The sequence below is a fragment of the Callithrix jacchus genome, chromosome 5 (genome assembly GCF_049354715.1).
Source record: "Callithrix jacchus isolate 240 chromosome 5, calJac240_pri, whole genome shotgun sequence".
NCBI classification, from domain to species: Eukaryota; Metazoa; Chordata; class Mammalia; order Primates; family Cebidae; genus Callithrix; species Callithrix jacchus.
In genome coordinates, this window is record NC_133506.1 from 27,269,477 (window position 1) to 27,287,716 (window position 18,240).

At 41.3% G+C, this 18,240-nt stretch overlaps 1 protein-coding gene across 8 annotated transcripts in view; it reads left to right on the forward strand.

Moving 5' to 3' along the window:
• CFAP61 (cilia and flagella associated protein 61) overlaps positions 1 to 18,240 on the forward strand; it is a 327,205-nt gene that overhangs the window by 229,862 nt on the left and 79,103 nt on the right. For all 8 annotated transcript variants that reach the window (XM_035298462.3, XM_054255275.2, XM_078371503.1 and 5 more), the window contains one exon: positions 9,493 to 9,785. In XM_035298462.3, coding sequence (XP_035154353.3) covers positions 9,493 to 9,785 — 293 coding nt within the window. The remainder of the gene's footprint in view (positions 1 to 9,492; positions 9,786 to 18,240) is intronic.

Consider the following 18,240-nt stretch of genomic DNA (forward strand, 5'->3'; position numbering starts at 1 on the left):
ACTCCTGAAACTTTACATACTGCCTTCAGGAACCAGGATGGTGAAACTCGTGGTTTCCCCCCTTGATTAACAAAAATTGAAGAACTTCCTGAATCTTTGTGCATTATTCTTTTTGTTTGTGTGTTTGTTTCTTTTTTTAGATAGAGTCTTACTCTGTCACCCACCCATGGCACAATTGTGGCTCACTGCAACTTCTGCACCCCAGGTTCAAGCGATCCTCCTACTTCGGCCTCCTGAGTAGCTGGGGCTACAGGGGTGTGCCATTATGCCCGGCTAATTTTTTTGTGTTTTTAGTAGAAATGGGGTTTCACCATTTTGGTCAGGCTGGTTTCAAACTCCTGACCTCAAGTGATCTGCCTGCCTCAGCCTCCCAAAGTGCTAGGATTACAGTCTTGAGCACTCGGCCCCAAGTTGAAACTTGAAAGTGTGATCACTTCATGTGCATGACCACCATCAAAACTGCTCCATTTGTTCATTTACACCTTGGGAGGCCAAAGTGGGAGGATCACTTGAAGCCAGGATTTTGGGACCAGCCTGGTCAATATAGCAAGACCTCATCTCTACAAAATTTTTTTAAAAAGAACTAAGCAGGCATGGTGGCACATCCCTGCAGTCCCAGCTACTCAAGAGGCTGTGGCAGGATTGCTTGAGCCCAGGAGTTCAAGACTGCAGTGAGCTATGGTTGCGCACTGCACTCCAGCCTAAGTTACAGCAAGACCGCATCTTAAAACAAAACCAAAAGCAGAAAGATCATGTGACCATTTATACCAGCATTTTAATTGGCAAGTTCTAGTGCCCTTCAGTCTGAAGTGGGGAATGGACAGTCACTCAGGTATTGACTGCATCCTCACTGTCCCTCTCTCTCTCCCCTGTTGGGCCATAGAGGCACCCTCCTTCCTCTAGGAAGCACCCTTGCACATTGTTTCAAAGGCTGCCAAGGGTTAGCAGTGAGGGAATGACTTTGGGCTCCTCCTTGCTTGCCAACTTTAATTTAGGAGTTTCACACAGTTGCCTTTTTATGGGTGCTCTGCCTCGACCCAGTTCCCATCCAGATCTGCAGTCAGAGTAGCGCATGACTTTTTTTTTTTTTTTTTTAATTTTTTATTGGATTATAGGTTTTGGGGTACATGAGCAGAGCATGCAAGACAGTTGTGTAGGTACACACATGGCAGTGTGCTTTGCTTTTCTTCTCCCCTTCACCCACATTTGGCATTTCTCCCCAGGCTATCCCTCCCCACCTCCCCCTCCCACTGGCCCTCCCCTTTTCCCCCCAATAGACCCCAGTGTTTAGTACTCCCCTTTCTGTGTCCATGTGTTCTCATTTTTCATCACCCACCTATGAGTGAGAATATGCGGTGTTTCATTTTCTGTTCTTGTGTCAGTTTGCTGAGGATGATGTTTTCCAGATTCATCCATGTCCCTACAAACGACACGAACTCATCATTTCTGATTGCTGCATAATATTCCATGGTGTATATGTGCCACATTTTTCCAATCCAGTCTATTATCAATGGGCATTTGGGTTGATTCCAGGTCTTTGCTATTGTAAACAGTGCTGCAATGAACATTCGTGTACATGTGTCCTTATAGTAGAACGATTTATAGTCTTTTGGATATATACCCAGTAATGGGATTGCTGGGTCAAATGGAATTTCTATTTCTAAGGCCTTGAGGAATCGCCACACTGTCTTCCACAATGGCTGAACTAATTTACACTCCCACCAACAGTGTAAAAGTGTTCCTTTTTCTCCACATCCTCTCCAGCATCTGTTGTCTCCAGATTTTTTAATGATCGCCATTCTAACTGGCGTGAGATGGTATCTCAATGTGGTTTTGATTTGCATCTCTCTGATGACCAGTGACGATGAGCATTTTTTCATATGATTGTTGGCCTCATATATGTCTTCTTTCGTAAAGTATCTGTTCATATCCTTTGCCCACTTTTGAATGGGCTTGTTTGTTTTTTTCCTGTAAATCTGCTTGAGTTGTTTGTAAATTCTGGATATCAGCCCTTTGTCAGATGGGTAGACTGCGAAAATTTTTTCCCATTCTGTTGGTTGCCGATCCACTCTAGTGACTGTTTCTTTTGCTGTGCAGAAGCTGTGGAGTTTCATTAGGTCCCATTTGTCTATTTTGGCTTTTGTTGCCAATGCTCTTGGTGTTTTGTTCATGAAGTCCTTGCCTACTCCTATGTCCTGGATAGTTTTGCCTAGATTTCCTTCTAGGGTTTTTATGGTGCCAGGTCTTATGTTTAAGTCTTTAATCCATCTGGAGTTAATTTTAGTGTAAGGTGTCAGGAAGGGGTCCAGTTTCTGCTTTCTGCACATGGCTAGCCAGTTTTCCCAACACCATTTGTTAAACATGGAATCCTTGCCCCATTGCTTGTTTTTGTCAGGTTTATCAAAGATTGTATAGTTGTATGTATGTTGTGTTGCCTCCGGTGCCTCTGTTTTGTTCCATTGGTCTATATCTCTGTTTTGGTACCAGTACCATGCTGTTTTGATTACTGTAGCCTTGTAGTATAGTTTGAAATCCGGTAGTGTGATGCCCCCCGCTGTGTTCTTTTTGCTTAGAATTGACTTGGCTATGCGGGCTCTCTTTTGGTTCCATATGAAGTTCATGGTGGTTTTTTCCAGTTCTGTGAAGAAAGTCAATGGTAGCTTGATGGGGATAGCGTTGATTCTGTAAATTACTTTGGGCAGTATAGCCATTTTCACGATATTAATTCTTCCTAACCATGAACATGGAATGTTTCTCCATCTGTTTGTGTCCTCTCTGATTTCGTTGAGCAGTGGTTTGTAGTTCTCCTTGAAGAGGTCCCTTACGTTCCTTGTGAGTTGTATTCCAAGGTATTTTATTCTTTTTGTAGCAATTGCGAATGGCAGTTCACTCTTGATTTGGCTTTCTTTAAGTCTGTTATTGGTGTAGACGAATGCTTGTGATTTTTGCACATTGATTTTATATCCTGAGACTTTGCTGAAGTTGCTTATCAGTTTCAGGAGTTTTTGGGCTGAGGCGATGGGGTCTTCTAGGTATACTATCATGTCGTCTGCAAATAGAGACAATTTGGCTTCCACCTTTCCTATTTGAATACCCTTTATTTCTTTTTCTTGCCTGATTGCTCTGGCTAGAACTTCCAGTACTATATTGAATAGGAGTGGTGAGAGAGGGCATCCTTGTCTAGTACCAGATTTCAAAGGGAATGCTTCCAGTTTTTGCCCATTCAGTATGATATTGGCTGTTGGTTTGTCATAAATAGCTTTTATTACTTTGAGATACGTTCCATCGATACCGAGTTTATTGAGGGTTTTTAGCATAAAGGGCTGTTGAATTTTGTCAAATGCCTTCTCTGCGTCAATTGAGATAATCATGTGGTTTTTGTTTTTGGTTCTGTTTATGTGGTGAACTATGTTGATAGACTTGCGTATGTTGAACCAGCCTTGCATCCCTGGGATGAATCCTACTTGATCATGATGAATAAGTTTTTTGATTTGCTGTTGCAATCGGCTTGCCAATATTTTATTGAAGATTTTTGCATCTATGTTCATCATGGATATTGGCCTGAAGTTTTCTTTTCTCGTTGGGTCTCTGCTGGGTTTTGGTATCAGGATGATGTTGGTCTCATAAAATGATTTGGGAAGGATTCCCTCTTTTTGGATTGTTTGAAATAGTTTTAGAAGGAATGGTACCAGCTCCTCCTTGTGTGTCTGGTAGAATTCGGCTGTGAACCCATCTGGACCTGGGCTTTTTTTGTGAGGTAGGCTCTTAATTGCTGCCTCAACTTCAGACCTTGTTATTGATCTATTCATAGTTTCAGCTTCCTCCTGGTTTAGGCTTAGGAGGACACAGGAGTCCAGGAATTTATCTATTTCTTCCAGGTTTACTAGTTTATGTGCATAGAGTTGTTTGTAATATTCTCTGATAATGGTTTGAATTTCTGTGGAATCTGTGGTGATTTCCCCTTTATCATTTTTTATTGCATCTATTTGGTTGTTCTCTCTTTTATTTTTAATCAATCTGGCTAGTGGTCTGTCTATTTTGTTGATTCCTGAGAAGGAGCAGTAAAGGCTGGTCTCCCATGAAAACTTCCGTGGTTCTATTCCCTTATCCTTTCTGGAAAATCCACCCAGAGTGTTCTCATCATTGGTTATTTGCCATTTGAAAGTGGGGCAGCCCATCCTTTACCTCTGTCACCTGTTAGATTGAGTACAAAAGCTGGTCATTTCTCATCTGTTAGGTAAGCTGCTTGGGAAGGAAATGGTGACCAGATCTTTTAGCATAGAACTGATATCAGGGGAAATCATTGGGTTTTCACTCTACTTGTTTCATATGTGTCTAGAAACTTCAAAACAATGTATGTGATATCCCGGTGATGTGAAGGATGCCCCTGCAATGCATTATCTCCTTCAAAATATTTGCAAGAACTCCATGAGTTATAAAGTACACACTGGTAGGGATACATGGATTAAATTTATCTTTAATATGGACATGGTATGTGTCCAGAAAATTAAAATCAAAATTAATAAATTCATACTTAATTAGCTGAAGTTTTCTGGCTTACTAGAAGCATGCTGTAGGCCAGGTGCAGTGGCTCACACCTGTAATCTTGGTACTTTGGGAGGCCAAGGTGGGCAGATCACTTGAGGCCTGGAGTTCAATACCAGCCTGGCCAACATGGTAAATCCCCATCTCTATTAAAAATATAAAAATTACCTGGGTGTGGTGGTGGGTGCCTGTAGTCCCAGCTACTCAGGAGGCTGAGGTATGAGAATCACTTGAACCCAGGAGGCAGAAGTTACACTGAGCCGAGATCATGCCACTGCACTCCAGCCTGGGCTGCAGAGTGAGACTCTGTCTCTAAATAAATAAATGAATGAATAAAAGCATGCTATAAAAGAACATATGCCATGGGCCCCTTATAACTGGGGCTGTCTCATCTGTCTATACAGCTGTCATGCTGTTCCATGCCAGTGGAGGCCCAGTCACCCACCACACACACTGGGACACACAATTGTCAGCCCCAACACCTCCCTCAGGCACAGCTAACAGAGTGTCCCCCTGCTCCAGTTGTCATCCACTCACCCTCCGTTCATCTCACCCACACTTCCAGCAGCCGCTTTCTCTCACCTACTTTTACATTCTTTCTTTCTTCTAACTCTTACCCAAGGATTCAGGAAGATCTATTTCTCTGAGGCTCCTACTGTTCATCTGTCTCTCTGCCCCTCTTTCTTTCTCTCTCCGTTTCCTTCCTTCTCCATCTTTCTTCCTTGATGCAGCCCAAAATTGACTCAACTATTGCGACATGATAGTTACCCAACTGCTACTTCCAAATAAAATATACGAAAGTGTGGTCATCCAATGTCACATTTACATCTAAAAGAAAACCAGGGGCAGAAATCTCTCAAACTCCTAAAAATTCCCAGAAGTGGTGTCACCATCCTGAGTAGCTGAGACTCGAGGTATGTGCCATGCCTTTTTTTTTTTTTTTGGTAGAGATGGGTCTATGATGTGTTGCCCAGGCTGGCCTCAAACTCCTGGCCTCAAGCAATCCTCCGCCTCGGCCTCCCAGAGTGCTGGGATTACAGGCATGAGTCACCACACCCAGCCCTGTCTTTCCTTAAATAGCACATTAAAGATGTGATTTCTTGTTTCCCTGAGTTTAAATGCCACCAATACAACAGGAGTATGACTTTTATGTGTAATTTGTTGTAGGCACACACAATTTTTGTTACATTCGGGATTATGCAGGATTTTATGAGTTACATTGGAAACCTAATAACCAGATCTAACATTGTTGAGGGGAACGTGTTTCTGTCTTAAAATCTCAGATGTATAGCCCATTCTGTGGCTGGATGTTTCTTATAATGCCAGCTTAGTAGTGAATACCAAGCAGAAATAGGTGGTGGGAAAATCTGGCTACAGAGAGGTCATTTTGTGCTAAATATTTAAAGGGCACTGAAGTATGATCCAGCAGAAAGAAAGTCTTCAGATCAGCAATCTAATAAACCTCCGACATGTGTATCCACGTATCTAGTCAGGAAACATAGAACTACGGTGATAACTACAGTCACAGCCATTGTCGGCCAGCCACTGTGCGAGGCTCCAGGAATGACACAGTGGGAAGGGCGAACACGGACCTTACAGTCCAAAGAAGTCATCTCTCAGAGAAGCCTGAGTGTAGCCTAGGTGGGTAGGCCATGGTGAGTGCTGGGAAGGAAAGATAGAGACCACCCACAGGCCTGCTGGGACCTCACCTGTGTAGAGGCTGGACAATCTGTGGGGCCCAGATACAGCTACAGGCAGCCTGAGGCCTTGACATGGGTTCTTCAGAAGCACTGGTTCCAACTCATCCATGTTAGTAAAACTACTCTGATAAACGTCAGTAATCATATTTTTACATCAGTTTGATTTATCCCAAAATGAATAATCAAAGTCTTCGTCTACTAGGCTTTTTCCTGGAGGGGTCCCCAAAATATAAGACTTGGGTTATTCTAAGAGTTACCACCATGCTTATATTTTGCTGCAGGCTTATAACATTATATATAAGCATTTGAGAGAAGCCTGTGTTATTGTTAAGAGTTCTAGATGCTATTGTTATTGGTGATGATAACAGTAGGATGGGTTATGTATCAACTTTGTGCCTGGCATTTTGTGCCTGGCATAGAGTCCAGAAATAAACGTGAACCGACTCTCAAAATTCTTTACAAAGTAAACGTGAGCAGCATTGCAGAAAGAACTCACAACTGTACAAAGGTGATGAAAAGAATCTCCCACACAACAGACATATTTAAAGGCAAGAGATTGCAGCAGATGCAGAGGCCCACGCCTGTAATCCCAGCACTTTGGGAGGACAAAAACTTCTTCTCTACTAAAAATACAAAAATTAGCTGGGCATAGTGGTGCAGGCCTGTAATCCCAGCTACTCAGGACGCTGAGGTGGGAGAATGGCTTGAACCCAAAAGCTGGAGGTTGCAGTGAGCTGAGATCACGCCACTGCATCCAGCCTGGGCAACAAGCGAGACTCTGTCTCTAAAAATAATAAAAAGGCAAGAGGTTGACCTGGTGAAGAATAGTAGGCCATCTTACATATTAATAGTTAGTTTTTATCATATTTTCTTATATTTATGGAGGATGTGATTTGACCTGTAATATGTTCTTATTTATTTAATATAACATTATATTATCATGAAATTCTACTATATTTTGTGGGAAACGAGAGAACTATAACTAGTGATAGAAAGCCTGTTTAAATGAAAAGTTTGAGATGAAATCACGTAGGCAGTCACCCCCCATATGACCATGCTGGTTTGCACTGCTGGTCAGTAAATATTCACCTGCCGTCCCTCCCGTGTGGGGAGAGTGGACGTCCTCACTCCTGTGCTCATGGGCGTGGCCAAGAGACTTGCTTTGGTTGGTGGAATATTAGTGGACTGACGTGGGCGGAGGCTTGACGTGTGCCTGGGCCCTTGTGCTTGCCTTTCCGTGCACCTGCATTTCTCATAGGTAGCAAATGCCTCAGGTAGCTGTCAGTCCAAGCAGGATGAAACACACGTGGTGCAAACAAACCCAGCCATAACCGGGAGCCAGGTCAGCTGACATTAGTCCACCCACAGGTGTGTAGACCACCCATAACATGCTTGTTGTTTGACACTGAGTTTTGACGTGTTTTGTTATGCAGCGTTCCTATGATGACAATAACTGACTCTTAAGATGACCATAGTCTTATATTTTTGTTAGGAAATTTTGTTTCACATTAAACATAAAGATAGCCACAGCTGTTTAGAAGTTAGAATATCTAGAAATAAACCTCTAATTTTGAAGTCAGAGATTTTACAAAATGTGCTACCTTTGGAATTGAAAGGCATCACCCTCTCCAGCTGCCTGCGGTGCATGGACCACACCTGCTGGATCGGACAGCCCTCCAAACCCCAGCAGCATCGCAGGCCCAGTTTTCCATGAGCCTGTGATGAAAAAGCCTAGCTCACAGCAGAGCTGCTAACAGCTATCATGAAAGAGACCAGAAAATACAAAATCCTTCGCTGTGTGAGATCTAAACACACTTAAGTTAGTTCAACTGAAAATGAATATTGTTTTGGCAACCTTATTTGAAAAGGACAGAAGACCTCAAACCTTTGACAGTTTTTGGTTCGAGTTTTGCCTTTCCTGGAAGGCTGATTCTTTGTTGTGCCAGACAGCCAAGATTCAAGTTTAGTGGCAGGTGGGAGCCTCAATAATTTAAGCAAAATGTTGCCTCTTTCAGCCAAGGAAAATGTAGCTCACGAAGGAATGTTGCATTGGAGCATCGAACAGAGTGGGGGTCAGAGCCACAAAACTGTCCCAGCGTCTTGGTGAAGGCAGGAATGGAGAGACCCCCCTCCCTCACGTCAGCACCTTCGTGGCTTTCCATAGTTGAAGAGCAGGGAGTATGGGAGAACTTCTAGATGGTGTTAGCTTCCGAGAAGCTGTCTGAAAGTTACTGTCATTTAGTTTTCTAAGTAAACAAGACAAGCCGTCACGCCTCCTTTCAATTTTGGACTGAAAACAATTTGGGCATGATTTCCTCAATCAAATTGAATTAATACACTTGCCATGTATTTTGGCTTGTAAAATTCCTTTTCATACTACTTCATGAACATGACAAAAACGGGGAGAGATTCAATGAAGTGTACATTTTGTGGTAAAATTGGTATAACTTACCTGGAAAATGAGTCTACAGCAGTTTATTTGTGAAAGTTTGAAAATGCCAATGTCGAAAATAGCATATACTACATTTCATTAACTTAATAGTGTCATTGATCTGAAAACTGATAAAACAGTGGAACAGCATATGGAATTACTTCTGTAGTCTTTGAGAAATGTAAATAGTATAGACTATTAATCATCAAAACGCTTTTGCACAAGGGAAATCTGTCAAGATTATTTTGTGATTGTATTTTTGCTAACCAAGTCCCTCCAGCTAGGTCTTGACATATTAAATTCTAAAAATCAGGACCGAATCTTTGTAAAATTAAAAATCTAACTTTTATTCTCAAAAAAGGAAAAGCTTCCTTGAAATCAATCCGGTTCAACATTTAAATATTATTAGTAACATCATTAGCATGAATTTTTTTGACCATTGCCTTTTTGTCTGTAAGGCAGTGTACATGCCAACAATAGTAATTTTGTTTCCTTAATAAGTACAGCAAATTGGGAACAAAAACAAGATAAAAGGTTTTTTCTTAGGCGGTTTCATTCGGCATAATTTCAACTTCAAATTATAAGACCATAAATGAATGTCCTACTTCTGCATTAAAAGTGCTTGACTACTTTGTGGGATGTTTTGTGTCGATTCTTTACTAAATTATCTTGGTCGCGGTTGCTAGGTAGCACCACTGGCCTCCTGCAGCTGAAAAACTGAAAGGGTTATAAGGAGCAATTCGGTATTATCAGCATTTGACTAAGGTTTTTTGGTTTTCTGAACTGTATGTCTTAGTGTTTTCCCTTCTTTCCTAGGGAATGTCATTGTCTATGGGAATACAATTGATACTTACACCACCGTGGAGACGATCTTAAACCTTGGCGTGAGCGGCAGCCGCATCCACCTCGTGCAGCCCCCGCCCGTCTCGACCATCACCTGCTTCAACAACTACTCGGTGGAGAGCGCTGTGGCGGATGCGCTCAGAGCCTCCGGAGTCACCATTTACCGGGATGCGATCCTGGCCCAGTGGAATGACGGCCTGCACCCAGACCCCATCTACAGTGCCTCCTTCACGGCACCCCTCAAGTCTTTCAGACTCCAGTGCTCTGTAAGTGGATCCCCACAAACCTCACTCACCAGCCAGGGACAGGGGTCATCTCCAAGGGATTTGAGGGTCTGGAAGATTGTGGGCAGGGAGTTTGTAGTCGCAGATGTTGGATTTTGTTTTCTGTCTCTTCAGATTACCTCTTGCTGGGTGACAACCCACCTTAGACCCAGTAGCACAAAGCAAAGCAACAACGATCGTTTATTATTCTTCTCTCTCCTGGTCGGGTGCTTTGGCCAGACTCAGCTGGGACATTCTCACTGGAGCGCGTTTATGCTACTGAAGTCAGGCAGTGGGTGGGCTGGAATGGTCTCAAAAGCATGGTCACTCATGTGTCTGGCTGTTGATCCTGAATCAACTTCAGTTGAGGTTTTGGCCTGGACACTTAAAAGTGACCCCTTCATGGGACTGGCTTCCTCACAACATGGTGTTTTGGGTCTGAGGGTGGTGGAGCCGAGAGAGAGGCGGTGTCAGCGGTGTCACCTTGGATGACCTGGCCTCGGAAATCAAACAGCATTCCTCCCACCACATTCTATTTGCTAGAGGCAAGTCGCTAGGACCAGCTCATGTTCAAGGAGTGGGAAATTAGACCCTGCCTGTTCATGGAAGGGAGGTTAAAGATTTGAATGGAGAAGGGCTCTCTTTACTGAGAGCTTGCCATGCCCCAGGACGTTCTGTCAGCTCATCATGACAGCTCTGTAGGGGAAGTATCCCCAGTTTACAGATGAGAACACCGTGGCTCTAAGTCAGTGGTGGTGCTGGTTCCCTGCCCAGGGCGGCAGGGTCCCAAGGTCTATGCTGCTGTTAACCGCTTAAGATTCTGGCAACAGCAGTAGTGAGTCTTTTCCCACGACACAGAACCTCTGGCAGTGCATAGAGAGAGAGCACTTTCCTTTCCAGATGGGTGACACCCCACCTTCCAGCCCGTGTTCTCAGAGTTTCCAGCTCAGGAGGTTAATAGAAGCCCTCTGGGGAGACAGAGGGAAGAGGCTGGTCCATCTCACTGAGAACCGATAGATCCTTGCTCGAACGGGTGGCTGAGGTCAGTGTGAGGATGACGGTTGTATAGGTCAAGGGTGTGTCTTAGCAGTTGTGATAAAGACTGCCTGCTAACATCCAGTGGGCAAGCCAGTTAGGGGCAGAGGTTTACAGCAGGGCCTTACCTAGGAGCAGAGGGTGATCAGCCTAAGTCGGGGTTCTCACTCAGGGGCTGCTAAGGGTTGAGGATAGCAGCTCTCACCCCTACCCCAACCCAGAGCTCAAAGGACAGGGGCTCAAAGAAGACCACTAAAAAATGACTAAAAAAGAAGATATTCTTTAGAATCTCTCATTTTATCCTGAGATCTGTGGGGATTTTGTATTCTACTTTTTAGTGCATTCATTTATTCATTCATTACATAAATATTTATTTAATACCTGCTAGGTCCCAGGCTGTGTCCTAGGTGTTAGGGATGTAACAGTGACAAAGACAGGCTAAGTCCATTTTATTTTAAAAAGTGATACTGTCTCTGCATGTATGTCTTGAAACCTATTTAGGACAAGAAATATCAAAATATTTTTACCCAAATTTTCCCTCAAAAATGGCAAACCTGGAGGATTGCCACGTTTATCCTGGAGCACCTCTAGAGTTGAGTCTGTGCCCTGTTCAGGAAGCAGAGGCTTGAGAAAACCTCCACAAACATCCCATGGGTTAGCAGCTCTTCTGACCTTCACTTTCCTAATAAGACTGGAATCAAACTCCCGACAAAAATATCTGGCAAATTAAATGGACCCTTGAACACATGAGGAGTAAGAGCACCAACCCTCCTCACAAAGTCGAAAACCCCACATACAACTTTTGACTCTCCAAAAACAGCTACGAAAGCCTACTGTTGACCAGAAGCCTGACTGATCACATAACAGTTGATTATATAAACACGTTTTGTATTTTATATGTGTTATATACTCTATCCTTACAATAAAGTAAGTCAGAGAGAAGATATGAAGACAACTCTAAGGAAGAGAAAATATATTTATTATTCATTAGGTGGAAACGGATCATCATAAAGGTCTTCATCCTCACTGCCTTCACACTGAGTAGGCTGAGGAGGAGAAGGAAGAGGAGGGGCAGGTCTTGCTGTCTCAGAGATGGCAGAGGCAGAAAAAAAAAATCTATGTGTAAGTGACACACAGTTCAAATCCATGTTGTCCGAGGTCAGCTGTACCCTCAACTGTCTCAAGCCAAGGCACCTTCCTGCCACGTGTTCATCCTAACGCAGTCTGGGTCAGACGTCAGCCTGTTTGCTCTTGTATTCTTTCTCCCACCTTCCCTGCTCTGCTTGGTATCACAATGAATGGCCCCAACAGATGACATTTCCGAGGCTCCATTATTCTCTGATTTTTATCTGTATGTGGCCAACAGTTTGTCCCTGTGGGAGATCAGACATGGTAAGGGGGAGTCAGGTTCGGTACCTCTCATGCTGCCTGCTTTGGGCAGCGTCTGTTACGGCATTAAGCACCTTTTGACAGGGATGAATGTCCTTCTTCTTCACTGTGGTCTTGGTGTTGTGGATTCAATTACATCCCCCAGAAAGATATGCTGGTGTCCTAACCCCCAGCACTGTGAACGTGACCTTATTTGGAAATAGAATCTTTGTCGATATAAACAAGTAAACACAAAGTCATCCTGGGTCAAGGTGGGCCCTAAATCCGATGATCGATGTTCTTAAATAGAGAGATTTGATGACAGACAGGGACACACAATGAAGAGAGCCTCATGACAGTGGAGGCAGAGGTTGGTGTGATGACAGCTGCAAGTGGTGGAATGGCAGGAATTGCTCAGCAACCACCGGGAACTAGGAAGAGGCAGGGAAGCCTTCTTCCCTGGAGCCTCTGGAGGGAGCATGGTCCTGGCAATACCTGGATTCAGACTTCTAGTCTCCAGAACTGTGAAATAATACATTTCTCTTGTCTTGAGCTACCTGTTTGTGGTACTTCATTATAGCAGCCCTAGAAAACTAAAGCAGGTGATGTTACAAGTGTATGTACCTACTAAAACTATCATTTTTATAACTGGAATCATATATTTTCTACTTGGCTTCCTTTACTCAGCATGGTGATTTTGAGATTCCATATAGTTCCATGTATCAATAGTTCATTCCTTTTTATGGCTGAGTAATATTCCATTGTATGTATATATCTCATGTCATTTAGTCACTGGCCTGCTATGCACATTTATACATGTCTTTGTGTAGATATTTTTATTGCTCTTATCTAGAAATCTAAAGAATGTCTAAGTCATATGACAGGTGGATGTTGACCTTTTTAAGAAGTTGCCATGTTGCTCTCCAAAGTAGCTATACAATTTTAGGTTTCCATCAGCAGCAATGTAGGAGAGTTCCAGATGCTCCATGTTGTTGTCAGCACTTGGCATTGTCAATCTAATTTTAGCCACACTTGTGGGTGTGGCATGGTACACTGTTGTGGGTTTTTTTTTTTTTTTTAGATGGAGTCTCACTCTGTCACCAGGCTGGAGTGCAGTGGCACGATTTTGGCTCACTGCAACCTCTGCCTCCTGGGTTCAAGCAAATCTCCTGCCTCAGCCTCCTGAGTAGCTGGGATTACAGGCACACGCCACCACACCCAGCTAATTTTTGTATTTTTAATAGAGACGGGGTTTCACCATGTTGGCCAGGATGGGCTCGATCTCTTAACCTCGTGATCCGCCTGCCTCAGCCTCCCAAAGGTTGTGGTTTTCTAATTTGTGCTTTCCTGACGATTAATTATGTTTGGCATCTTTTCATATCTTTAGTAGCCATTAGTATTTCTCCTTTTTGTGAAGTGTTCAAGCTGTTATAAATGTATTTAAAATTCTTAAATTTCCAATTGATCACTGCTAGTTTACAAAATGCGATTTATTTTGTGTATAAACATTGTAACTTGAAACGTCGCTGCATCGCTTATTAGCTTTCATAGTTGCTTTCTAGGTCCATAAACACGTCATGCAAATAGGGGCAGTTAAACTACTTCTTTCCTGATATTTAGGTCTTTTATTTCAGTTACTTGCTTTATTCTATGCACTAGGACCTACAATGCAATGTTGAATAAAAGTGGGGGAAATAGACATCCTTGCCTTGGTTCCATATCCCAGAGAGAACTTTTAGGCTTTCACTATTAAATACGAGAGAATTTGGCTTTGGATTTTTCTTTGGTGCTTTTTATCAGACTGAAGAAGTTGCCTTCTGTTCCTAGTTTGTTTGGAGGTTTTATCATGAATGGCTGTTGATTTTGTTAAGCGAATTTTCCATATTTCTTAAGAAATGTTTTCTTAATTTTAAGAAACATTTCTTTTTAAGAAATATGGAAATTTTCTTCTTAATTCTTTAATAAAGTTAATTACATTGATAAGTTTTAGAAATGTTCAGCCAACCTTAATTAAATCTCTGGAGTAAACCCTAATTGATCATAATGCATTATCTTTCTGTATATTGTTAAATGTTATTTGCCAATATGTTTTAATAATTTTCTGAAGTATTTTGCAACTATATTCATGAGAGATGGTGATCTATAGTTTTCTATTTTTGTAATGTCCTTGTAAGGTTTTGTTGTTCAAGCTATGTTGGCCTTATAAAAAAAATTTGGGCAATGTTCCCTCCTTATTTATTTTCTGAAAACATTTGCACAAGATTGGTATTTTTTCTTTCTTGGATGTATGACAGAATTAACCAGTGAAGCAATCTGGGCATGGAGTTTATATTGTTGAAAGGCTTTTGATAACGAATTTATTTTTTAACTAGGTATAAGGCTGCTCAAATTTCGTGCTTCTTCTGTAAATTTTTGTGAGTTGTAATTTTTAAGAAATGTGTTTATTTCATTTAAGTTTGTCCGATTTGTTGGCATTAAGTTTTTCACTTATTATTTTATTATCTGTTTGATGTCAAGGATCTGCAGTAATAACCCCTCATTTATTTCTGATATTGGTTAATTGTGTTCAGTCTTTCTGCTCTCTCTGCTGCCAGTCTTTCTGTCTCTGACTCTCTTTCTCTCTCTCTCTCCCAGTGTACATAGGGCTTTGCCAATTTTATTGATCTTTTTCAATTAAACAGCATTTGAGTTTGTTAATTTTCTCTATTATCTGTCAGTTTTCTCCTCCATTGATTTCTGCTCTTAATTATTTTCTTCTTTCTTCTTGCTTTGGATTTACATTACCGTTCTTTTTCCTAGTTCCTTAGAGTCTTAACTCACTGGTTTATATAAGTATTTCAGCTGTAAGTTTTCCATTATGTTTCAGCTGCATCCCATAAACTTATACGTTAACTTTTCATTATCACTTAGTTCAACATATTTTTGAATTTCCCTGTGATTTTTTATTGAACCTTGGATTATTTAGAAGTATATTGTCTAATATTCAAATACATTAAAAAAGTTTTCCTAAATATTATATTTTTAATTGATTTCTAGTTTAATGTTGTGATCAGAGAATAGTGTTTTAAGATTTATGGTCGGGCACAGTGGCTCATGCCTGTAATCCCAGCACTTTGGGAGGCCAAAGTAGGCAGCTAACTTGAGGTCAGGAGTTCGAGACCAACCTGGCCAACAGGGTGAAACCTCATCTCTACTAAAAATATGAAAATTAGCCTGACATGGTGGTGCATGCCTGTAATCCCAGCTACTGGGGAGGCTGAGGCAGGTGAATCATTTGAACCCAGGAGGTGGAGCCACTGCACTCAGGCCTGGGCGACAGAGCAAGACTCTGTCTCAGCAACATATTGAGACTTGTTTTATGTCCAAGCATGTGGACTAACTTTGTGAACATATAAGGAATATATATTATGTGCTTGTCGAGTTTAATGTTCTTCAAATAACAGTTCAGTATGGTTGATAGTGATGTTAGACACTCATATGTCTTTACTGATATTTTTGTCTCATTCTATCAATCGCTGAGAGAAGGGTGTTAAAACTTCTTACTATTATTGTAGAAGTTTCTATTTTTCCTTTTAATTCTTTCAATTTTTGCTTTATCTTTTTGGGGGCTCTGTTATTTAGCCCATGAGCATTTGTAACCATTATATCTGCCTTATGAATTGTGCCTTTTATCATTATGAAATGTCCTTTATCTCTGATGCTGAATAATGTCCCTTATCTAAGGTCTAGGTTGTGTGACATTAATGTGACCGTTCCATTCTTCTTATGCTTACTGTTTGCGTGATGCATTTCCCATCCATTTACTTTCTACTTGTCTGTGTCTCTTGTAGGCATCTAAAGCGTGTCTCTTGTAGGCATCATAAAGGTTATATTAATATTTTTAGTGTAGCATAACAAATCACACAAATTCAGCAGGTTGAAACAACATTCATTTACTAGCTTATAGCTTTATAAGTCAGAAATGCAGGCAAGGTGCGGCTGGCTTCTCCGCTTAGGGACCCTCAAGGCTAAAATCGAGGTGCCGATCAGGCTGTGTTCTATCTGGAGCTTGGAGTCCTCTTCCAAACTTATGTGATAGTGATAGAACTTAATTCCTTGCAGCTGAGGACTGAGGTTCTCATTTCCTTGCTGGCCCAGCCAGGGGCCAGTCTCAGCTCCTAGATGCCATTCATATTTCTTGCCTCATGACCCCTTCCATCTTAAATCCAGCAACAGAGAATCTTAGTCATGTCAAATTCCCTTCACATTTCAAATCTTTCTTCAGGAAAAGCCTGGTCCCTTTTAAGGGTTTACCTGATCAGGTCAGACCCACCGAGCATGATCTCCCTGTCTTAAAGTCACATGTGCCATATTAACATCACCTTACACTTTCACAGTTCACACTTGTACTTAAGGAAGAGGCAGGAATCTTGGGATCATCTTAGACTTCTACCTACTGCATGCTTTTTGTCCTTTCTATCTCTGCATTTTATTTAAAGTACTTAGACCATTAATATTTAATGTAACGACTGATATGATTAGATTTAGATCTACCATTTTATTATTTGCTTACTGTTTGTCCCTCTTTTTTTCTGTCCCCCTTGTCTGCTTTCTATATGATTATTAAAGTATTTTTTAGTAGTCTATTTCAACTGGCACAAAGCCTATATCTTATTCTTTTAGTGATTGCTCTATGGATTATAATACACATCAGCAATCTTTCATGTTCAATAGAGTTGATTTGTACCATTTCACATAAAACGTAAAAACCTCACAGCTCTGCAGTTCCTTCTCCCCATATTCTGGATGTCTGTTTTTTTAATAGCCATTCTGTAGATTACATCTACACACATTGAAAAATCAGTAAGATGATATTGTAATCTTTGTTTTAAGGTCACATATATTTTGAAGAATTAAAAAGAAGAGTCTTTTATAGATACCCAGATATTTTCTAATTTTCTTGTTCTATATTCCTTTCTGAAAATCCAAGTCTCCCTTCAGCCTAAACAACCCTCAGAGCATTTATTGTATTGTAGGTCTCCTAAAAAGTAATTCTCTAGTTTTGCTCCATCTGAGAATATATGTTGCTTTCATTCTTAAAGTTTATTTTCACGGAATATAGAATTCTGGGCTAATAGGTTATTTATTTTTTTCAGTACTCAAAGATGCTTTTCCACCATCTTCTGACATCCATGCATTTTTATTTTAAAATCTGCATTCATTTAAAACATTCCCCTATGTCATTTTCCATTGGCTGCTTTCAAGGTCTCCTCTTTATCCTTGGCTTTCAGCAGTTTGATGCTACGGATATTCTGTTTATTATGTCTCTAAGCATGGGTTTTTTTAATTGTCTTGTTTGGGGCAATTCTTGAATCTATAAATTTATGATTTTCACTAAATTTAACAAGTTATTGGCCATTCTTTCTTATCTTGTTCTTCTCTCTTCTCCTTCTGGGATTCCAATTACATTAGCTGTTAGAGTTTTTTACATGGTTCCCAGGGCTCTGAGGCTCTGTTTATCTATTTCCATCTCTTTTTTCTCTTTCTCACTATTTTTCAAATTGGATAGTTTCTATTCAAGTTCACTGACTCTTTCCTCTATCATTTGTGTTTTTCTATTAAAGTATAAGATGACTACAGCTCACTCTCTTTAAAAAAAAAAAAAAAAAGAGCCTCTAAATTGAGGCCAGGCACGGTGGCTCAAACCTGTAATCCTAGCAGTTTGGGAGGCCAAGGTGGGTGGATCGCCTCAGCTCAGGAATTCAAGACCAGCCTGGGCAATATGGTGAAGGCCGTCTCTGCAAAAAAATTAGCCAAGTGTGGTGGCATGCATCTATAGTTCCAGCTGCATGGCGGGGGCTGAGGCAGAGGATCTCTTGAACCCAGGTGGTCAAGGCTGCCTTGAGCTGAGATCTTGCCACTGCCCTCCAGCCTGAGTGACAAAGTGAGACCCTGTCCCCCCCCAAAAAAAAGACTCTAAATTGAACACCTGTATGTGGAAATTGAGAGAAAAAATAATTTAAAAAGCAAACTTTAAAAAGAAAACATCTAAAATAAGGGAAATTATCCTCATCCT